The following is a 24418-nucleotide window of genomic DNA, read 5'->3' on the forward strand; positions in this document are numbered from 1 at the left end:
ATCGAATGCAGGGGCTACGCTCAAGGACCGCTCACTTAGTGGAATCTATGTGGAATGAGATTATAACAGTATCGTGGCTTTATTCAGTATTAATACTACACGACTGCGAGGCTCATGAGCACTACCCCTGCCGCCTTTCATGCAGAACAACCACGCAAGGCAGTAAAATCCCGGCAACCAAAACACGAACTTCCCAAGACAAAGCCACGCCCAGCTCGGTGAAGGCAGCGATGCTGTTCGGCGAGTGCCTGGAAGCTTCCACGCGGCACCGCGCCGACGCCCTGGTCATTTTCCTCAGGGACGTTGGATTGAGCTTCGTCAACGCCACCGAGAACCCCGTCGAGCTGGCGATCAAGCTCGACCTTTTCTACAATCTCAAGGCACGCCTGACGTCACGAATTTTCCGAGTGATTTGCCACGTATAGCTGACTCATTCTGGAAGTGATAATGCGAGCTAAACACACACCCGCAGTAAAACAGTGCCAGAGAACACAAGGGACCTGACGGAGAAGGACGACACGCACACGGGGCGCACTAACAATTGAAGGTTTGTTCACTGAATGCCCAGAATAAGTACTGACTGAGCATGAATAAACAGAAGATAGCAAAATATGAGAGACGTGAAAGATCGTCACATGGTCAAGCCTCTACTACACTTGAAAAACGGTTCCTGTGAGGAATCTGACGTCTTTCTCTGAGAGCATGACCGACGACTTGCTTGCTGACGCAAGAATCGCCCAGCTTTTTTATCTCCGGGGCTTCAACGGTCTCCCTTGTTAGCTTATCTGTTGATTTGGACAGGATGATAGTTTTTTTTTCCAATATTACTGCGCAGCCGCAGACCCTGCTATGCATATATAGATTCCCTGATATTATTTTTGTTGTGTTGCGCTTATGTTCTTTCAATCTGTCATTTAGGCATCTTCCCGTCTGGTCTATGTGTGACGTGCTGCAATCCAAAGGAATTGCGTAGACCCCGTTTTCAGTGCACTCTACAGGCTTATTGCGATGATTCTTAGTACACACAGATTCCCTATCTGCTTCATTGACGGCTCTGCACATTTTTGCTAGCTTGTCCGGTGCGTTAAAAACCACCTTTCCGCCCTCTCCTCTCCGCCATTTTGTTCATGTTTTGCCAAACGGAATGTACAGGCGCCGACAAAAGTGGTATACTCCACGCAGTCCACGCAGAGGGAGCCGGAGCGACGGCAAACTGCATCTCAACGCCATCTACAGGCAGCATCTGGGATCAGGTCTGCCAATAATAAAGGGCACCCATTGGCTGTCTCGATCCCAGAGGCCGCCTGTAGATGGCGTCGCGATGCAGTGTGCCGCTGCTTCGGCTCCCGCTGCGTGGACTGCGTGGAGTATACTACTTTTGTCGGCGCCTGTACATATGTGAGGAATGTATGTGTCAGCAAGCCGCCCCTCGTGCTCCCAGAGAAAGACGTCATATTCCTTACAGGGACCGTTTTTCACGCGTAGTAGGCTTGACAATTTGATGGTCCTTCATGTCTCTTATATTTTCGTATCCTCTGTTTATTCATGCTCAGCAAGTGCTTATTCTGGGCATCCAGTGAATAAACTTTCAGTTGTTAGTGCACCCTGTGTACGTGTCGTTCTTCGTCTGGTCCCTTCTGTTCTGTGGCGCTGTACTACGGATACGAGCCAACTAGCCCAGGAATGCGCATTTACCAGAAACACACACAATTGCGCTGGCGCACAATCGGTGTTTGCTAAATTGGGCTTCTTCGTGTCTGTTTGTTTTGCGCTTGTGCTTCTTGCCCAATAGCCTGCCAACCATAGAGTTTCATACAATTACTAGCGGGAACTACGGTGCTAGTGTTTACGGGAGCTGTAAGCAGCGCAGTTCAGCCAGCATGAGAATGATGGGTATAGTGCATGGATTTGCCTAAACTGCGTCCTCCTGACTTTAGGTAGCTTCGTGACTTCGCAAAGTGATAATTTTTAAGAGAGCGTGGCGTTATAAGTAATTAAACATAATTAGAATTGTCCGATGGCAGGCTTGGAACACAGGACCACTAGCACAGAAGCCCGATATGAAGCCATTACGCAACGGACGCACGGAACCACCGCAATTAGTAGCAATTATGCGTGCTTGCAGAGTCTTACTTCCCTCAGCATTAACAAAAAGTATAAAGTGCCTCGCAATTTAGGTCCAGATAAAGCGTAATGAATGAAGCCGCAAGAACTCTGAAGCCCCAAGCACGAAGCCCATACATATCCGTGAACGGCCCATCATTCTCATAGTGGCTATCGCAGTGCGAGAGTTACCTCTTGTAATTGTAGGAATCTTTATGGTTCCAACGAATCAACTATCTACCAGAGCGAAGTGACTGCCACCTTTCTTTTCCTTTGGGTATATTCGCAGTGCTTCCTAGAAAGCAGGCCTCTGCACTCTGCTTTATGACACAGTTTCATACAGTAATTACTAGAGGGAACTCTGGAGCTAGTATCAACGGGAGCTGCAATGAGAGTGGTTGCGCCAGCATGGGAATTGTGGGAAGTGATTGGATTTGCGTAAACTTCGTCCTTCCAGCTTCAGGCGGCTATGCGAGTTCGTAAACTCGTCATTTTCAACAATGCACTGCGTAATCAATATACATTATTAAAATTGTCCCACGGCTGGATTCGAACACAGGAGCCCTAGCACAGCAGCCTGATATTGAAACCATTGAAGCCACGGACGCATGCACTGAGAAGTGATGTGAAATGCCCTTATCAATTTATCGCGGGCATGCTAGTGCCTTGAAATGCTTGGCGCGTTTCGATATCGCCACCTCGACAAGCTCCATCGTTGTAATTAGTAGCGATTGTGCGTGTTCTCAGCGCCTCCTGCACTTCCAAAGTGTATAGATTGCTCTGAAATTTATGACAATGAAGGCATACAAAGCTCAATAAAAAACACAAGAGCATCTTAGTTGACGAGCAGGAAGATCAGACAAATCCATGTACTTCCCCTCGGTCCCATTGTGGCTCAATGATTGCAGCGCCACAGTTCCCTCTCGTAATTATTGTACAAAACTCTATACTTTATGACGTCATGCTACTTGGACCGAAATTTTCATTACCAAGCCCAGCTTGATGAAAGTGGTGACGTCAAAATCCCCTCGGCTTGCTCAGGAGCATCCCTCGTAGATTCTATGGTAGTCGGGCAAGGTAGCATGACGTCATGGATCAGAGTGCACGGGCCTTGCGCTATCTAGGAGGCGTTGGTATATTACGCTCACGAATGCACAGCCCAGCACATGGGGCACATGGCATCGCTACTATAGTGATACTGACTGCCAAAGTCAGTACTGTAGTGCTACTTTCACGAAGCATTTCACTCGCTTGTAAATTTGTCACCGCCTCAAAAGCTTCCCGGCCAAATTGTACATCTGTCTTACAGAAAGTTCGGCGACCGTATCACTCTCTTTCATTCAACTTTCTTTCACTCTCTACCGCTACTTGCGTAATGCTTTATGAGCGGGAGTTATTTTGCGTACGTGTAAAATGCATCTTGCAAGCAGCCGCATATAGTTACCACCGATGCAGAGTTATCGTTTAGTTGGTGTATTTCAAGTCTAAGCAAAGCTCCAGTTAAATCCCCACCCTTCCCGCACAGACCTACATAAATATTTATGCACAACTGTCAAGTTACTCTGCAGACAATCACTAGCCAACTAACTTCAGCAGAAATCCACACAGCCTTCCCGTATGTCTGTGCCAAAGAAGTACCGAGATTCTCTTTGTTGCATGAATATGGACGAATTTTGTGAAAGGGAAGCCTGTTCCTCGAAGAATAAAAAAACGAATAATTTCGCTGCAGCACTCTGCTAGTCTTATGTGCACGAGAATGTCATCGCAGATGTGGCTGGTGAAAGTCGTAATCAATGACAAGTCTACAGGACGGGCTCCTCCGAAAAGTGCGTGATGCGCGTGTCCTTCATAGCTTCGCTTTTCGAGAAATAGGACTTTTATATATGCCACTGGTACGAAAATAAGCGACCCAGTTGTTCAGCAACAATCAATACGTGGTGGTCACACCGTATGTACGAAGAATAGAAATAGCCATATGTAGAGACTAAGGCTGTCCAGAACCCAACCGGTTTGTTACAACAGCGATTAGGCGAACCATTTGCCTGGGACCACCTGACGTGTCCCCCTTAACAGCAGGTAGCAATGCAAAAATACTTGAAGAAAAAGTGCTCTCAGAAGGGTGAGATGATTCACTTCATGCTAATGCTTGAGCAAAAAGAAGCATTTGGGCGAAGGCGAGAACGTGGTACAACAGATAAGGATCCGAGGAAGGATAGGATGAAGTGATTCGCTGCAGAATCCAGTATACGTGTTCTTTTGGGAAGCACCGGTGCTTTATTTTTGGCTTGTCACTGACTTTAGTTCAGTGCACAGCGCGAGTGTGTTCAGCAAAAATAATCAGTGCACCGAAGATTTGCGCTATCTATCTAAACGAAGTGAGTTATGTAGGTTTAAAAGTTTAAAAAATAAACCTTTTTAAGCAAGCATTTCTGAATCTAAATGTTTAGCTCAGAAATGTGATTTCTCTGCGCTTGAGTTATGAAAAGCATTATTATTATTATTATTATTATTATTATTATTATTATTATTATTATTATTATTATTATTATTATTATTATTATTGTTATTATTGTTATTATTATTATTATTATTATTATTATTATTATTATTATTATTATTATTATTAATTGGGTGCGCCGAAATTTGCGGATAGTTGTGTGTACCGAAGCAACGATGAGTTATCGGGTGAGTGCAGGATTGCAGCAATTAGGCAATTCAAAACAGCTTGTTGCAGCACAGAACAAAGAACGTTGTATGAGGGCATTTGATTGGTCGTGCTGTGGCAAGATTGCTGTCAACGGCAGATAAATAAGACAGTAGATGAACGTTGCCGTATTGCCTTGTTCAGTGTGGCTGCGGGTATGAATGCGAGAAAGTGAGGATACTAGAAATACACAAAAAAACGCAGCATGTCGCGGGCGAGTGCTTGAGCTTTCGTCCTCAATGACAACTGCTTGTTATACAAAAGAACCGATTGCCCATATATGCGAGCTTGTATGCTCTGAGAGCGATGTCATGGTTAACTGCTTTTCTATATTATCGTTACAGAACGCAAAACGTCTGTCGCATAAATCTAAAAAATCTTCAGTGTTAACTAGTTTGCAGGGTCTCGGGTTCTCCGAGTAGCCTGTATGTGATACAGTGAGGCCCCGAGAGTCAACTTAGGTTTTGACACGCATCAAAAGGAAACTAATATTGTAGGGCCTTCCACATAAAAGAAAATATATGTATTCTGGGGCTTCACGTTCCCAAACTACGATATGAATGAGGCTTTGCCTATTGCGGGATCCCGGAATAGTTTTGACTATACCTTCGGTTCTTAACGTGCACACAATGCACGGTACACAGTACACGGGCGTTTTACAGCAAAGCTGTATATGACTTGACTCCTGGGATATCTTCGTCTCCGTCGACAGAACAGTCGACAGAAAACCATTCCACGAATTGAAGCCAAAAGTGCCCATCTCCATTAAAACTACGCATGCAAGAGGCACATCAGTATTCGTTTCAATAAAAAAAGCACAACACAAGTGTGAAAACCACATGGTAGATTATAAGGCGCGTTCGACCAATGCGAAGCACGTAGCGTTCGCCGCATGCGTTTCCTTGTGAAGATTACGGTTGCATAAGCTGCAGTTGCCGGGAAGCGGCGACTACAGCATACGAAGCAGGGAGTGACGTCACTACACTTCACGTGTAGAAGAACCCGCCTGGTCACTGATTTCATTTGTGTTCTGATAGCGCTGTGGGAAGGGCACGCATATTTAGGAATTCCGAAGAGCAGCGTGAACATGATGACCGGCCACAGGAACAGCAACGTCAGTACACACAACGGCGTCTTGCTCAGGCTAGGCAGAACGCTGCGGTTCCTTCCCAAAGCAAGCCATGCATACTTAGGTACTGTTTTGGTACAGTGCATATAATTGTCTTGCTGTCAATCAGTTAATGTAGTGCATTGCTCAATCATTCAAGGCTACGTCACAGTGGTCTATCGGATCACGTAATACCACAGCTTCGCTGGCTAACCACCTTCACAGAGTGAATTGGAGCTTTTCTTTAAAAAAAAAACCGCTGTTTTATGCATTGAAGCACGCGAAGTAACTGGAACACCAATGCATTTCGACGGACGCTGAAAATTATGTTTGCGGGTACTATCCTGCGAATTCGTTCCGAATGCATACGCCGTCCGAACTCACGGCTATAATTCGTATATTGAAATATCTCGCGTAAAGTAAATAATTAAAAATGTGATTGGCGTAATTACTTTAATTCTTCAATTGAACATTTTGATTTCCCGCAGAAGTAATGGCAGCCCCATCGAGTAATTTAGACAAAGGGTTAGAATTGTTCTGTCTGTCATAGGCAATCTTAAAAAATTTGATGCAGCAAAAAAAAAACAGCCTGTATATTCAACAACATACTGAAAGCCAACGTGGATTAGGACCAATTTCCACTAACTTCGAAGTATCTTTCTCGAAAGCTAAAATGAATCATTTTGAAACACTCTGCTGTGAGCCATTAGGTCGAGACAATTTAGGCACTGGAGTTTTGTAAGAGGGTCTCATTGAAAGGACGAAGTTGCTAAGAGGCTGCCCCTACTAATAACTGCGGCCGTTTGTTTGCGAAATGCGGTGGCTTCGCGTTCAAGTTTTGCTCTCGTTTCTTGAGATTAAATGCCAAGTGTCGGCTTAGATGACACCTCTTGCGTCTCCACACCTTCTCGTAGACATTGTTCGACTTACGTCGCCACCCGACGTGGAGGCGACCCGACGGCCGCCCGATGTTCTCCATGGGCCGGCGTCTCGACCTGGAGTCGTGGCGCCTCGAGCGCGTCCGTTTGCGCCGTCGCGGGGCGTACGAGGAGCTCGTACACTCCTACGTCATCGTCATGGTTGTACATGTACGTGCTCGTTTCGCCCAGTCGGGGCTCATAGCGCACTAAGCGAGCCCTCGTTTGGCGCTCGCTTTCTCGCTTTTCTCTAAAACGTTGTGTCTATACTTGCGTACCCCTGCGTTGGCGGTTAGCAACGGATCAAATGTGATAAAGCGAGCCTGCGAGCTTCTGTCCACGCTGAGCCGCAGTGAAGTGAAGGGTATATACTATGGAAAGAACGTGAACAGCACTGGAGCAGCACACTTGACCATGTATGTTTAGTATTGAGTCAAGGTGCAGGTGCGCGTGTGTCGGTGCACGCGTGCTGATTGGAGCGTGAATGCGGTTCGAAATCTCACGTAACCTGAGAAGTGTGTTGTATGGCTCGGATTCTGTCACTATAAGATGCCACTTGGGAAAATGGATCTTGTTTTTGATATGCCGCAAGGCCGATTCGATTCCAGCAGATAATTTTTTTTTTCATTTTTAGCCGTGTCTCTAGTTTTCTCTACTGGTCGCACGGGACGTTCCAAGTTAAAGCAACATCACGGAGAGATCAAGGTTTGGGGTCTTAGCAGTTGCTGTGAAAGTCGCAGCACGCCGCGCTTGGGGAATATGGGCAAATTCAACCGAGCTGTAGGACTGACCGATCAAAAAGACAGACCCAGGCCTTGCTCACTTACTACACTAAAACGCTGCGTGGCAAGGAAAGGTGTGCATTATACCGTGAAGCAATCGAGGCGACGTCGCGTTAGAACCCATCTTACTTATCTGCCCGCGGCTCCCAGATGATTCAAGGCACTAAATGTGTGCCTTACTGCAAACATGAGAAAAATTCGTGACACAAGTTGAATTGGGTGAGCAGGCGACTAGGGGAATGGGGGAGAGAGAGGGGGGGAGTGTATGGCGGTCTAAGTAAGTATTATAAGTATTCTATACGTTAAATGATAACAGCACAAGTGGTGGCTTTGTCAAACTACCCTTAGGGAAGACATGTTACAACATCAGTTAGGAAGGTAAAGGCCACTTCAGTGCACGGGCCAAAGAGGCCTGATAAAATTTCACAATCCTTGCGAGATGACAAAGGTTCCGCAGACGGCGGATTTCCTGGGAAAATTGGTTTAATTGCATGCGCCTGCAGTGAAGGGCTCTCTTCGCGAGCTTCGTTTTGAACAAGGCAGCATGCGCTACCTGCTTTGTCACACATGGCGGCTCACGCTTCCATACCACCTGTAGTGACGTATAGGAGTTAGTTCACGTAAAAGCGCGGTCTCATTGCCGGTAGAGTATATTTGCGAGTACTGGAGGGACGCGTTATCTAGATTGGCATTATATTTTGTTAGAGACTTGTTGGTTTTGCAGCTGCTAGGCTTTTGTTCGATGGAAAGCTCTACGTCAGTTATTGAGCAAGCTAGTCCCGAGCGTTCCTAAGTGACCCAGCTTTTTTTTTTTTTTTTTTTTTTTTTTGCTAATGACGGTGAAACTGCTCCTACGTGAGAATGTGGCCTGCAAGGTAACAAAAAACTTATATAGCACAGACGGGCTACGATAATACCTCCGTAGGGAATGCCGAAACAGCAGAGTCACTCCGGCACGTGATACCGCCGCAGAGGTTTGTGACTTCCGTGAGACTGGTGGCGCTCGGGTGATCGCTTCATCTCTCAAGTTTTCAGATATTACGTTTACTCAAAGCAAGTGCAGCGATGTCTCCTTGCGAGCGTCGGCTAAGCCAAATTCGTCGCCGTTTCCGAGTTATCTCGCGCAACGGATTCGCAGAGCCAGTAGAGAATGCGCCGCCTCTCTGATGTCTCTGACAACTTTCAAGTGTCTGACGTTTCTCTCGTTCGCCCTGTCCAAAAAAAAAAAAGAATTATGGTGATCAGGAGTGCGAAGCCCCTGCGTTGCAGAAAAACGTAATTTCTTCAGACAAACAAAAAAAAACTATCGTACTTTTTACGTGTTCCTGTGGCTTAAAAATACGGGACATACTTTCTGGACACGAAGCTAGGTTTATTGTAAAGCTGCTGCATTAACCAGTTCGAATTATTCACCGCGAAACAATTTTTCTCGGCGCTTGGGAACGCGGCCACTGCGCTTCACGTTTTGCCTTTCCTTCTCTCGCCGGGATCTGGTGGCAGGCGAACCGCAGCAAGGTGTCGCTGCATGGCAACCTGGACATCAACTTGATCGTGCACCGCATCATGGCCACCGAAGAGTCCATTCTCGCGGTGTCCGGAATCATTCCCGAGGAAGATCCGGACCGGTACTACGCCATCATACCGCTGCTTTCGACCGGCAACTCGTCGCACGAGAATGATTCTTCGTCATCAGCGCCGCTCACGCTGGAAGACTTGAGCAATGTGGCCGTCGGCCACCCGTCATTCCTGGCTTACAGGCGCTTTCTGGCGGAAGAGGTGGGCCACTCGGAGGTGGCGGCCTACGTCAGCTGGGAGCTGGCACGACACCTAGGCCCGCTTACAGACAGGCAGTGAGTACTCGCGCGCAGGATGTTTTCGATGTGTCATTTTTGGGCCTGAATTCACAATCCAACAATAGATCTCATGGTGAGGATCATCGCCTGCCAGTCGTGATTGCGTACGTTACATTCAAAAGTCAGCCTGACTGTTGACAGTTCTTATAAACAAAAGTATTTATACCAGTGCCTGAGTTCACAAATCGGTCAGAACGCTATACAGCCACGCGTCAGAATAAATGCCGGACACTTGTGATTGGCGAAGACAACCGGCCTTTCAATGACTAAACGTTGTTCAAGAATTAAATGCTTTGCAATTGCGGCCTAAGTTTCTTTCAAAATATTTGCTGAAACACTGATTTGGCAGCACGTCGTGCATCGTTGTGACTTGCCTTATGCTGCAGTTATTGCAAATGAAGTATTATCAGCTGAGAAAATACGCTCCAGAAAGAGGGCGCCAACAAAGAGGCGCCCGTCTGTCCAATTTCATGCCTACCGAAATGAAATGATCTAGTACTCCCCCAGTACGGGGCTTTCGGAACCATTCCAGCAAACTATGTCCGCTTGCCGTTTTTTTTTTTTTTTTTTGCCGCTCATGAAGTGAAGCTATCGTAGGGCTTCCGTGACAGAAGCGCAGCTGAATGTGAATAGCTTTTCGATCGCAAAAAAATATACGTCGTTGGTATGCTCGCGCAGCTCCTCTTGCAAAACTGCATAGCATGCGAACTGCGTTGCGAGTGTGGCCCTGAGCTTCATCCATCAGACAATATGCTCACTGTGAAAACCTGCTGTTCCGGCAAACCTTACCCAGCACGGGGTAGCCCAGTGACTATGGCGTTGCACTGCTGAGCAATCGTGGGCTCGATGCCGATCTCGGTGGCCGCATTCCGATTGGGAGAGGAATGCAAAACGTTCTTATACATTGCAATGCGTACAGGTTAAGGAACCCTCGGTGGGCAAAATTACTTTGCAGCCTCTTCCTCCCCCGTCCCCCACACTATAAGACGCACCTCGTAACGAGATCATGGTTCTTGCAACCAAAATCGTAGAATTCATCTTAATTTATATGTTGCCAAATCTTAAGCAACAAGGTGATCATTCCTACTGGATTTCGATCTTAGAGCACGAGTTTCCTGTGATATTATGCTCGGGCATGATGGAACGCACGTGCGTGCAAGGCAAGAAAATGCCTAGCGCATCTTCGATTAAAGTAGATGTTGTATCAAGCTATCGGCACCTGCAATGCATATTCAATCGCAGCACGCTGGCTGAATGAAATGGACGAACATGATAGCGTGAATCAGGTAAAAGAAACAATCAACGACGGTGATATTCCATCTGCTTTAGTGTACGGACAGGCGACAGCCAATAAGTGCAAAAGAAGGTTTCACTACAAAATAATTTTGGAGCAGATGGACAATTACCTAGTCTCTAAAAGAGCTTCCTGGCATTCGGTGCAAGAAAACGTGCTGTTGGGCTGGCCGTCATGCATTTTTACAATTGCTAGTAGTTACAGCGTTGTGTGGCGTTGCTCGCGGCGCTCGACGTTTCTGCGCAGGCGCGAGTAAGAGCGCTTGCGAGAGAAAATCTGGGGCTCTTTGCTCTTTGAATATGTGACTCTGCGTAGGCAGTACGGATGAAGTTTCTTAGAGCCTGTTGTATGCGTTTGTCCCCTAGACATTCCGGCATTGCGGAGTGCGGTCGAGTTTGTTTACGCTCCGCCGCTGGCCGCCCGCGCGGTAAGGTAGTGGGCATGGACGCCCAATTTTGTGATCGCTCTGTCTGAAGGGGTAAGTTCTGACTGGCATTGTATAAGGCGCGGGTCGCTTTTTCCGTCGCGACGATAGGTTGCATTTTTTACAAGCACTGCTCCAGGAGGGCACATGTTACCGGCAAACGGAGGCCTCAGGAGATGACCTGAGGTATACTAAAGCAGGCGGTGCCGGATCTCCCGGGAATCCAAGGTGTAGCAGTGGATCAAAGCTTGAAGCAGGGCGGCCCGTGGGTTGGGGCCGCGGAGGCCGAAGCGTGCCAAGGGGTGTTCCGACTAAAAAATTGGCTGTCCGCGATAGCGAACAGCCGATCTTGTACACCCCTGGCACGCGCACGCCTCGGCGAGCCCCAACGCACGGACCAGTCCGGGTTCTAGCTTTGGTGTCGCGGCTGCCGTTGTGTGTCCTGGAGGCGCCGCCAATAATGCAAAATAATGACGTGTTGTTTCAATTAGTAAAAAACACGACTGAGCAAATATAATTACGTCCAGCGGCCAACTTGCGACGCTAAGTTCAGCCAGTAAAAAATAGAGGAGGCGCTGGTTCGGCACTACCGCGCCCCACGACTTCGGCCGGCACGCTTAGGGACAAACGCATAAAACACGCGCTAAGAAACTCCTCCGTTGGTCCTAGGCAGAGTCATATATTCAAGGAGCAAAAGTCCCCACACTTCCTCTCTCGCACCTACTCTTACAGGCGCATGCGCGCAAACGTTCGGCGTTTCTGCAAGTGCCACGCCCCGCTGTCCCTACTAGCAATGGTAAATACGCGCCCGTAATGATGCTGTCAGTAACAATACATTGACAGATAGGCGCATGATTAAGTCTAGGAAGCAGATTACATTTATCATTACAAGAAGCCAAGATTGTGTTATGGCCTGTAATTTCTGTTTTTTTTTTTGCTTCCTTGTATGTTTGTACCGCTGCATTGTTTGTTATCAGGCACCGCTGTGTCAGCATAACCGAAAGCTCGGAACACCTTATCCAGCTCGCTTACTTCATCGGCACATAACGCTGCAGATCACAAGCTTTTTGAAACTCAAAATTCTCATCGATTACAAAACGCGTGACACAAACATCATGTCTGATCAATTGCTTGAATGAGTGTAGAGACTAGAATAACGATGAGCCTGCACCGAATAAGCAATTGACTGTTTACACCAGCAGTAGAACGCTCGTCCATCCCTCCGAGAAACTGATGGTCGTCGAATGAAGCGACTTACTTGCAGCGAATGTCTCTTCTATGCGGTAGGACGAATTGTGTGCCATTAAAGTTTCTACGGCTTGAAGTAGAGATTATGTTATATTCGCGGGTGGGGTGGGGGGGGGGGGCAACCTACACATCTTTGTAAGGATGGTGCATTATTTTAAAATTAAAAGTAGCCAGTTTCGAAACTTTAAATTCGGAGAGTTCTTCGTGCAAAAGCATTATCTTCGAAAGTGTTTCTATGATGGTACTTACCGTTTACTTTTGCGATATTTTCCTTAAGAGGGATGGATAATAAATGCTGTGATTGTGCCCGCTTCTCGCAGATAATCGCACATTACAATTTCGTCTTCTCCCTAAAACACGAATATCATGAAGTTGCCTTAAGCTCCTTGTATTCGCAACTCCTTTTGTCGGAGTGTAGCAATGTATTCTACTTCTTGAGCGTTCTTTCGTCTGGACTTCGCTCGGAAAGGGTCCATTCCTCTCAGAACAGATTAATAAACAAAAGAAAACCTATTTGATCTGCCTCGGAGCGCCTGGCATTCGTACTTTTGGTCAGCGCCGAAGCATCTGGAGGTGCACTTCTTGAAACCTGGTTCGCGTCGAGTACATTAGTCACAATGCAACGAGAGCATTTTCATAGTAAGTTGAGGGTCACTGCTTTACATCTGCTGCAATCGTTCTTCAAAAGAAGCGTGCAGTAAAGCTGCTGGCTTTTCACTTCGCATGCCTGTGTGGCCATTCATATTTTTAGCAGAAATCTCCTGCCCGGCATCAGTGTTCGTAATGTTTTCGCTATTTCATAAAAAGGGGCAACGTTTTGCGGTCTAATTTAATGATGTATCAAAAATCATTCTCGAGTTTCATTTTGAAATATAATTTAGTGCTTACCCAAAGTATTTGTGGCGTAAGCTCACTAAGATGGTCGACTTCTGATGAAGTTTACCGCGAAACCTACTAGTACAGTGTCCGTTCCTAAAAAATGCCTGAACTTAGCACTGATCTTAGCGATAAATGTAAACTTACCATCAGTGGAATCTCTATTTACTTGATAGTATGACCGTGTTCTCAAAATTTAGAACTTGTAATTCATTCAGAAGTTATTGTGCTTAAAATAAACTAAGTCATTGAACATGGACATGCCATGTCCCTGGCGTACGCCATGTACCTGTGCAGTTTTATTCAATATAGCTTTTTCTTTCTACGCTAAAAGCCCTGTCAAGATTTGGTAATTTCATAGGCTGTCATCATCCTCATCGTCCACATTAGCCTATATTAGGTCCATTTCACGACGATGTCCTCTCCTAAGTGCCTTCAATTTATCTTACGGCCATCAGCCCGCACCACCAGTTGGCTGAATAGTTCCTGTTTTAGTCGCACAACGTAATGCTGAGCCGTCCTCGACTACTGTTTTGTTCACTTTGTACCAGATCTAGTTATTAGACAGTTTGCTCTTTAATGTCACGCTGTCGTGAAATTATCACACATTGTCAAATACATTCTCAAAAGCGTGACTTAAAAAGGTTCTTTATTGAACGAACTTGTACCCAGAAATACAAGTAGCACTAAATGAACGATAACATCGAGCACAGAGGGGATAATATAAATCTGATCTGCAGGTCAGTGGCGCCGGCTATTTATTTACAGGCAGTTTTAGAACAGCGCTTGCAACCGAACGTAAGCGCATTACGTACGTAAAGAAATGGCGTCGTCCTCAATACCCATGCTCGGAACGTTATTGGGTTTCTGAGGTTTACGTGCGCTATGATAATGTACGTTATTTGGCGTTCGTAATGTTTAACGTTCGTAATTTTCACGGATGCTAAGAAATAGCGTTGTCGAACATGACGGCACCGATGGCTCCCACTTCAGCGTGAATTCTCGTGAATTCTCTCTCACTCGCGTTGATCGTCAGTAACTATTGTAATGAGCTTTCGCTTTCTCTAAACTCACCTGAAAAGTTAGTTCTGAGTGCATAGCGCATCCATTTTCCCGTTCGACGATTCTAGCGCCCGTAGGCCTGACGAGACGCGTCCACATAGCAACAGCAGGATGGTTGCTAATGGATCGTCTTGGCTTGGATGCGTTTGGCACGAGGCACCAGATGGCGCCCTGTTTTATAACGTCTTCTTTACGTTTTCGTTTCCGCACGGTAAACTAAATGACTTGAAAGGACGCGCACCGTAAAGTCCCGCAAAGGTGCTTGCCTTTAACGTGCGTAAGGAGAAAAACGCTATTCTAAAACTGTCTATATACAGTAAGGACTCAGCAGTCACATTGTCTACAGCGAATATTTAATGTCTTCTCGATGGACGTGGCTTCGGTAGAACATTCTGTAACTGTCTCGGGTGGGTTTCGAATTAATCTGGTGAAGAGTTTTTGCTTTACTCCCCGCGTGAAACAACGAACTTTCCTCTCTTCAGACATATTCAGGTCGGTGTGACGAGACAGGCGGGTCATCGCTTCCGGGTAGACGGAAATGTTCTCATTCGGCAGCTACATTCGAGCTTCTAGCAGAGCCTCTGCCCTTTTCTTTGCGCACGACGCTCGTAAAGGTTTGCAGGAAGCTGTACTGAAACATGTCCCACGCCCTTACGGTCGACTCTCGGTTCTCGAACCAGGTCCTCGCGGCGTCTTCCAAGAAGTAGTATACTTGACACAACTTGTCCTCATAGTTCCATTTGTTCCATTTGTTGAACTTCGCGACCGTTGTTGTTGAACGGCGCGTGTCACTACGTACAGCCGTCCTCCTATTTTTATATACTTTTCAAGAAGATTTGTAAACTATCACGCTTAGCTTGGGAGTGCCCACCCCCATGCACTGCAACGTATTTTTATTCTTCTGGAAATATTCCTCTTACGTCTCAAATCTCCTCCCCGTTATCACTACTCGGTCTCGATAAATCTGATCTTTCACAACTTCAATACGTTGACTACAGATCGCGAACTCTTATTGCAATCCAGATTAATAAACAAAAGTCGTATGCATGTTAATCCTCCAATTTGCCGTTAGACTTTGCTGTTTGAAGTCTTCAATCATGCGTTGTAGGTCATCTCCTGTGTTACGGTAGCGGAGAATGTCATCAGCAAACCTGAGGTTGCTGAGATATTCCCTCTCGATCTCTCATCTAATCCTTCCCAATCTGACATTCTTAGTACATTTTCCTAGTATGCCGTGAATATAACTGGAGAGATGTCTGCTTACTAGAAGTTCTTATAAGTGGTTATTTTCCAATTTTCTATAATCATGCTAACTGTAGAATCTATACAGATATTTACTGTGGCCAAACGTGCTTCCGCCGCTCCTTTGCTACGCAACGCTTCCATGATTCCTGCTATCACTGTCTTCGTAACATACAAATAAGACCATGCTTAGAGGCTTGTAAGACTCCGCACTCTAGTGAATTAGCTGACTGATGACATTGATATGATCCGTTTATCATTGTTCTCGCCCAAAGCCAACGTGTTCGCTGGGTTGATCGAAGTGAAATGTTAGCCTGATTTTATTCGAAATACCTGAGCAAATATATTGAAAGAACAGTGAGCAGACTAACCGGCCTATAATGCAGTGCCCGGATTCACAGAAATAACTTGTGATTGTTGCTAGAAGAAAATTCCAGTCCATCCTGATGCTGGACGTAATCAGCGAAGTTGACTGTCCATTGGCAAAAACACTTACGAACCAAAAGCTTTGTGAATGTGGCTGCAGTATCTTGACTTCATTCCTTTGAATTAACATTATATTGTCCATCTGATAAATTTCTCCTAGCGTTGAAGTCACAAGGCATTGCATGTAAAGGGTCAGAAGCCTTTTAGTAGAGTGTACGACTACACGCTATTTATCATATTGGCTGCTATTCCATATAACTGTGCCGTTTTTCCCAAAGCACGCCCTGTAAAGTCCTAACCTAGTCTTGTTCTATTCGAGACTTCTTCTGTGGTACTATGTGTTATCGCGGCTCATCGTATGTGTTATATATTACAAATCACGCACGCGCCATTTCGTAACAGCTTTTAGACCGAAAAAAAAAAACAGTACCACTGAACACGGGATGTCGCGTCTCCGAAACCGACTTGCTGCAAGAGAAAGCATCTTTGTTTAGAGCTTGCGATCCCTCTCACAGCTTGTTGTCAATGCTTACGATCGCTGGACTTGTGGCGCTTCAGTTGTGATAATTATAGGCTTTCATTCAAGACGAGAGAGCTCGCGTTCTTTGGTCTATATTTCACAGCGACAAAGCTTGATCTTACAGCGCTCAATGCTTTATGCGATACATTGAAAATATACCCGAATACCTTCACACACTCTGCGCAGACGAAAAAGAGATGCGGAGTTAAATAAATTACTGTTTAATTCAGAGCTTGCTTATGTTAGTGCGTTTTAATGTAGGAGGGGCCACAAGTCATATATATGGGATGTTTCGTTCTATCGAAACCCACCTTAGAGTATGCATGCCTTTTTAACACAGTGTGTATACTTGGCTGTGTTTAACAATGTAATATAGCCAACTCTACCGACTGTCTGTTCTTCGCGGTGCCTGTTCTTTTCCCTTCAATTTAAGGCTCTCGCGTGGCATTTCCGAGACCAAGTGCTTTGAGGCCATCAGCCGACTGATGCCATACCCCACCGTGATGCCCTATATGGAGGAACTGGACTCCAGCAGGGGATGGGAGGAGGCCGAGATGATCTTCAAGGATGTCTCCGAGGCCATGATCAGCTTCATGAGCCAGCGAGGTGTCACGCTTCCTGCAACGTGAGCTTCATTTACTCGCACTTTACGCTCACCTAGAATTATCGGACAGTTTTAGCATACTTAGGCGGACGACCAGCCGATTGCTAGAAGGGCGTAGAGATAAGCAGAGAACTGATGATGGCGTCAGTGTTGAGCGTAAACGGGTGAGACGCTTTCTATATTATTATTTTTTGCACTGATCGACTGTGTTACACATATATTTATTAGATGTAACATAAGCATTGCTATATAATTGCGTGTTTCAAGCATGAAATGCTTTTATCTCCCGTTGTCGGCGACCTTCAGCGACCTTGAGCCAACGTCAGAGCCGTTATCTGGGCAAGTTGCGAGAAAAAAAACGAGATCATCCGGGAAGCCAATCAAAACTTTAAAAAATGCGGTCCCGGGCCCCCCAGCCTTTATACAAGACCGCATTATATACATACGCTAGTTACTGCCCGAACAAGTTACAAAAAATTTGCTTCCGTGTTCTTCCTAATGCTCGTTCACAATCTTATATACGCTACACGCTATCTACACTGCACGCCATCTACACGCCGCGGGGGCTTAGCGGTTATGGTGTTGCGCTGCTAAGCACGTGGTCGCGGGATCAAATCCCGGCCGCGGTGACCGCATTTTTATGGAGGCGAAATGCAAAAACGCCGGTGTCCCGTGCACTGGGGGCACATTAAAGATCCCCTGGTGGTCAAAATTAATCCGTAGTCACCTACTACCGTGTGCCTCAAAATGAAATCGTGGCTTTGGCATGTAAAACCCTAAAATTCAATCAGTTCTTCTATAGCTCGGCAGGGCGCTATGTCTCCCTGGCGGCTTTCGCTGCCTGTCATGGGGCGTTTAGCCGGTTTTCTTCTTCTAGCTGGGCCGCGTCCATATGAACCAGTGCACAGTGGGACATGGTGCGGTGTGGTGTGGTGGGGTGTGCCGTTGCGAACATGCACTACATCCATTTTAAGATTGTGGCTAGTATCCTCTCCAGCAAATATGCTTCGCTGGTTGCCATTTCATGCTTACAGTCACGATTACGGGAGAGCCAACATTTTTTTTTTCTAAGGGTCTGGCAACACGACTCTTTTCACATCGTCTCAAGATGTCACCACCAGAGCTGATCTATAAGATACCTTTTGTGGTTCTAAAGTATACGCCTGCGCCAGTATGCAATGTCTATGCTAAAACGCCCTATATAATTAAAGCAACCAGAAGTGCCGATCTAGGTAGCGCTCCCTAGAGCGCTACGGTAGGTAACACCGTAGCGCTCCCCGTTTCTCCCGATAGCACTGCGTTTTTTTTTTTTTTTTGTGCACTACCCACCCCGCCGTTGTCACTCTAGGCGCAACTTGAAGTCACTAAGGCTGACTTGCGCATGCGGTGCTTCGGAACGCAGGCACTGAGAGCGAATGCCGCGCTGAAGCACACGATATAGTTCTGCTCAACTTGGATTCGGTAACTTTGCACACATCCAAAAAGAGTGTATTTTGCATGCAGCCTGCGGGAGAAGGTCGTTACCATGTGATTCGTAGATATGCTACAAGAAGGCGAACGGGTTGAGAGGCGAGAAAGCGGTCAGTTGTTCCAGTAGCTGCCGAACGAAATCATGTAAACGCATGGCCTCGCTTGGTTGCTTGGTGTGCGGCGATACGCAACAAACGATCTTGCCGGGAGGGTGCTACAGGCAAGGAAAGGGTTCATGTTTCCCTAAATGCTCTAAGGCGGAGTTTGCAAACCAACCGAAAACCTGGTAACATTGTGATGTAACTTGAAACGCTAGCTCACTGTAGTAAGCGCTGGCTTTTCGGAACGACGTGAAAGCATCAGCGCCTCCACGCTCTCGCCTCGTTTTCGTCTATAGAATAGCATTTCCACAGTAGCTCATGTCATTGCAATTTCTCGGATATTATTAACTATACCCAGCTTTAGTAATATTGAGGCGCTGCTGCTAGCTTGCGTTGTGGAATACAATGAGTTTGTATTTCCAGCAGTTTGCCGCGGCCTAGTTGTCACGACATCGCCTTAGAACAAGAGTATCGGTTGGAATGCGGCGCTTATGCCATATTGTTAACATAGGATTCGCTATTTTACACTCCCCTCAATATTTGCAACAGTTCCCAATTCTTCACGTTATTAACGAAAGAATGCTTTAAACAATTTCATATAATGGTTACATATTGTAGTGACCTGTCGGAACCGATTCTCATAGACGCAAGGCCCTGTGGGAGGCTGCGGGGACATTGCATTTGCAGAAACAATAAATAGCGAAATTCCCACAAAATTTCAAAATAACCTCTCACTGTGGAAATCATGCTGTTCGACAACCTCGTGTACTAGCCCTCGTTCGTGCCACGAAACTTTACAAAAAATGAACAATCAGAAAGAGTAACAGTGCCTCTTGACAAATAACGATTTTGTAATTAGTGCAAGGAGGATCGTTAGTGGTGAACGTCTGCAATATAATTCCTGCTATCGTCATACTTTTCTAGGGCGACCATACAAAAGACATAAAGGGGGAATTGAAATACTAACGTTTTTATGCCCAGTCGATTGCTGCGATAGCTTTACTCGAAAACGGTGTCAAAATTAATTTTAGTGCTTAGTCATACAGGCAAGCTGCCACGCGAGTGCCTGCAGCAAATGCTCCTAGACGAGGTATCATGATTTTAGCAACAATATTCGTGCTTGAATGATTCTTTGGATGATACACACAAGCCGTTCAACCCTACCTGTCGTATTATATTTTTCGCTGGAGTCATATAAATATTCTATAGTGGCAATAAGTAATTTTCGGTTACATCTATTTATTCGCACCACCATGGTGGCATAGTGCCTATGGCGTGGCGCTGCAATGACTGAGGACGCGGAATCAAATCCCGACTATGGCGGCCGCATTTAGGTGGGGGCGAAATGCAAAAAAAAAAAGATGCCTGTGTACCATGGACTGGGTGTACATTAGGGACAGGTAGTGAAAATCAATCCTGAGTCCCCCACTACAGCGTGCCTCATATTGGTATTGTAGTTTCGACCCGTAAAACTCAAACTTTTCATCATGCCACGTCTAAAGAAACGTCTAGATGGAAAAAGATCTATCTCCCCGCTACCAACGTCCGACCGCATTCAATGCCACTAATTCCGTTTGTTACATGAGCGCTTGTCGTGGTGATGTTGCGTCGACGACAAAGGATAGTTATAGCCAATAGATTCAGCGGGCCCGACGGGCCAGCACAGACGCCAGTGCGCATGCGCGGTAGAACGTGCACGGTGGCGTCTACGCTGGCCCGATGGCTCGCTTGGCTATAACTCTCTATTTACACCCCAGTTCGGCGCGCCGACATCACCAGCGGTACCAGGGTTATTGGGCACGCTTGAACGTCGGCAGAGCGGAGACTGAACATGCTCTGTCTTGACGCAAGAACCATTCTGGTGTCGGCACACTTCTTCCGAAAATGCAATGCGCGCCCTCACCTGCAGGCGTATGCCAGCCAGCTGCAGGCCAGAATGCGTGGCAGGCACGCCCGGAGATGGCCGTCTGCGCATGCGTCGCTGTCACTGGGTGTTAGCGCGTAGCGCAGCCGAACGGCTGCATCCGGCGTGATAACGATGGTGTTGAGCCGCTGCAACTAATGGGGGAGTACAAGAAGAAAAAAATGGGAACAGTGTAATTGCATTATCAGGCCAGGCTTTAATAAAAGCTTCGACGCTACTGTTCGCATACCAGCGCCCATGGCCGCTCATACTGAAAAACAATTAATGTCTTCGTTTGCAGCGAAGCTTGCTCCTATTTCAAAAATGTAGGATGAATAATTGTCACACACAAAGGAGGTTTGTCTATTTCGCACCTAGAACCATGTTCAGAACACTCGACTTACCTAAAAGCGTAACAATGAGTTCCTATTTGCTGGTGCATACCCCAAGGTAGCGAAGCTTCCATAGGAGCCCATACGTTCAAAACATGGCGGTCCATTGGCGGTTCATGGGGCTTAGCGCCATCTGTATGTGGTGGGAACACTTCCGGCGGAAAAAAAAAATAATGTGACGCCATGTCCAAGGTCGATTCAAATAGGTCGCGAAGCTTCGGGCGAAAAGCGGTTCAGTACAGATTGTCACCGACATCAGCATGGGGGGTTATGGGAGCAGCGATTGAAGCGCGACTATGTTTGGAGGGAACAAACATTGGGAAAGAAAAACGCGTTTTTTAATTCAAACGAGACACAGTTAGATTCATTCAACGAAAATAAAATTCCTAGTCATTTTTATATATTCGTGACGAGTTAAGAAAATACAAGTTTAATTTTATTATTATTAATAAATGCATTTCTTTTCAGCGCCCATCGCTACAGGCGGCGTTGACGCCACTATCACTCGCAATGCAATGCACGTCTTGAAATGGGCAGAAAGGCGCACTCGTAAAGTTCACCTGTTGAAATACGCCCCCCTCACAGTTTCTGCTTTCTTGCTTGTCGAAGTTTGTCTGAATTTGGTGACGCGGGTAGCTTCATCGCTTCTTAATCTGTTGAGTTAAAAGGAGTGGGTTACGACCGACAGATAATTCTGTAGTTGTTTTCGTGAGACTGCGCTGGCCGACGGGTTTGGCATCCGACGATAGGACCAACACTCTACACCTAAAGCTTTCGTCGGCCACCAAAAAAGTATGTTCTGTGCAGGGATGCGATTTCGACAACCGTACGGCTGGCCTCTTCCTGCATCGCTTTCCACGCTAAAAGCTCGAAACGCCCATCAAGTCGAATGGCGGGGCATTTGAACATATAGCTCCAAAGGAAGGACAACAAAACAAATTTCGCGCCTACGAAAACAAAATGACGTCACTTCTGCTTTTAACGGACATGGCGTTACATTATTTTTTCTTCCGCCGGAAGTGTTCCCACCACATACAGATGGCGCTAAGCCCCATGAACCGCCGATGGACCGCCAGGTTTTGAACGTATGGGCTCCTATGGAAGCTTCGCTACCAGGTATATTTACCTTGCCATGTCCGTTAAAAGCAGAAGTGACGTCATTTTGTTTTCGAAGGCGCGAAATTTGTTTTGTTGTCCTTCCTTTGGAGCTATATATTCAAGTGCCCCGCCATTCGACTTGATGGGCGTTTCGAGCTTTCGGCGTGGAAAGCGATGCAGGAAGAGGCCAGTCGAACGGTTGTCGAAATCGCATCCCTGCCCAGAACATACTTTCTTTGGAGGCCGACGAAAGCTTTAGGTGTAGAGTGCTGATCCAATTGTCGGATGCCAAGCCCGTCGGCCAGCGCAGTCTCACGAAAACAACTACACAATTATCTGGCGGTCGTAACTCACTCCTTTTAACTGAACAGATTAAGAAGCGATGAAGCTACCCGCGTTACCAAATTCAGACAAACTTCAACAAGCAAGAAAGCACAAACTGTGAGGGGGGCGTATTTCAACAGGTGAACTTTACGAGTGCGCCTTTCTGCCCATTTCAAGACGTGCATTGCATTGCGAGTGATAGTGGCGTCAACGCCCCCTGTAGCGATGGGCGCTGAAAAGAAATGCATTTATTATTAATAATAGAATTAAATAAACTTCATTTTCTTAACTCGCCACGAATATATAGAATTGGCTAGGAATATTATTTTCGTTGAATGAATCTAACTGTGTCTCGCTTGAATTAAAAAACGCGTTTTTCTTTCCCAATGTTTGTTCCCTCCAAACATAATCGCGCTTCAATCGCTGCTCCCATAACCCCCCATGCTGATGTCGGTGACAATCTGTACTGAACCGCTTTTCGCCCGAAGCTTCGCGACCTATTTGAATCGACCTTGCATACCCGTCTGCGACGTTAGCCGCGGACGCGTATCACGCAGACAGCTATCACAACTGCGATATCGGTTGGCGTGATGGAAACAATCGTCGCCGCAACAGCCAACAGCAGAGCACTACCTACGTAATACAAATCACAGGAATACAGGCTCTGGGGTCGAATTCGCTGCGCTCGAGAGTGCCCCATAGAGAAAGAAATTTCAACAAGAGCGGATACTCCCATAGAGCCCAGCGGCCGAATTGACTGTAGCACACCAAGCGGATGGTATTAACTCCTTCCGGTTTCGGTTTTGGGTGCGCGCGTTTTGAACACCAGTTGGTACAAGCCGCGCCGGCTCCGCTGTTGGGCGCGGCATTTATTTATTTTTTTTTTTCGCTTCTGCTGAACCCCGCGTGGGCTTGGCGTGGAATCGTTTCATTATTTAGTAAAAATGATTGCGAACGACCTTTACAAGACTCCGCCGAATCCGTCAGGTGCAATTTCATAAAGAAAACGCAAGACGTCTGCTGAAATGATGAAATGTTTATTTTGCTCTATATAAATACTCGTTCCGGGCTTCTACAGTCATCCAAAGTTGGGGCACCAGGTAAGCAGCAGTCGTTGCCGTACGAAGCTCCACCGGATGCCATCAGCTGAAAGAAAGTAAAAGCAAGCATGTATTATTTTGGTATATTGACCTAACAGGAGTATTGCGTGTAGAGGCGAAACTTCGTGCGTCAGTGGTGAATGAGCGGCATTACAGATAAATTCACTTTTAGGTACATTTCGCAGCAAAGACTCCTCCCAAACAATGCCATAAAATCTGAACAGAGCATCCAATTTTCAAGCACCCCTGCCTTCCAGGGCATTATTTCCGGCACTTTAAGTGCACAAATACACGGGTGACTGCGCGTTTCCAAAACAACTTGGCCTCAGTCGACGCGATGGTACGCCAAGTACACAAAGGTGGCTACAACACAGGCTCAGCAAGACCATGCTACACGCTCGCAGAATGCCTTCTAGTCGCACTCAAGACAGATTCGTGGGTGCAAAGCCTGTTTTCAGTCGCTCAGAATACGTAAATGTCATGTTCTTGAGCTCCTCCGTGTTATCTTTTACGCGTCTTGCCGGCGCATGCAACACTCCCGTGTTATCACTCTCGGCAATCACTCGTCGCGTTTCCGACAAGCGTGAGTACTGAAATAATGTATATGTTGTTGCAGGGCTATAAAATGCCTCACAAACTTGTCCCACTAAAATTCAGTACACGCAAAACCAGCCGGCTTGCTTTTTTGCTAACAGCTTCACAACCCCAGGCGCGGCGAGCATGCCTCAAGATATCCTAAAAAGCTACCAAATAAATTACAATACTTTTTCGGGTCAAAGAATGCGTCACGAACTTCTACCAGTAAGATTAAGTACACGCGAAACTAACTGCGGCACACAGCCGAGCTGCTTTTCGCTAACTGCGCCA

The 24418-nt window shown here is 46.4% G+C and overlaps 1 protein-coding gene across 1 annotated transcript in view; it reads left to right on the forward strand.

Moving 5' to 3' along the window:
• Positions 1–24418, forward strand: part of LOC142573202 (uncharacterized) — a 145920-nt gene that overhangs the window by 113623 nt on the left and 7879 nt on the right. The window contains exons 5-8 of the mRNA XM_075683021.1: positions 146–380; positions 6830–7003; positions 9115–9464; positions 16993–17184. Coding sequence (XP_075539136.1) covers positions 146–380; positions 6830–7003; positions 9115–9464; positions 16993–17184 — 951 coding nt within the window. The remainder of the gene's footprint in view (positions 1–145; positions 381–6829; positions 7004–9114; positions 9465–16992; positions 17185–24418) is intronic.

Source organism: Dermacentor variabilis, chromosome 1 (genome assembly GCF_050947875.1).
Source record: "Dermacentor variabilis isolate Ectoservices chromosome 1, ASM5094787v1, whole genome shotgun sequence".
Taxonomy (NCBI): Eukaryota; Metazoa; Arthropoda; class Arachnida; order Ixodida; family Ixodidae; genus Dermacentor; species Dermacentor variabilis.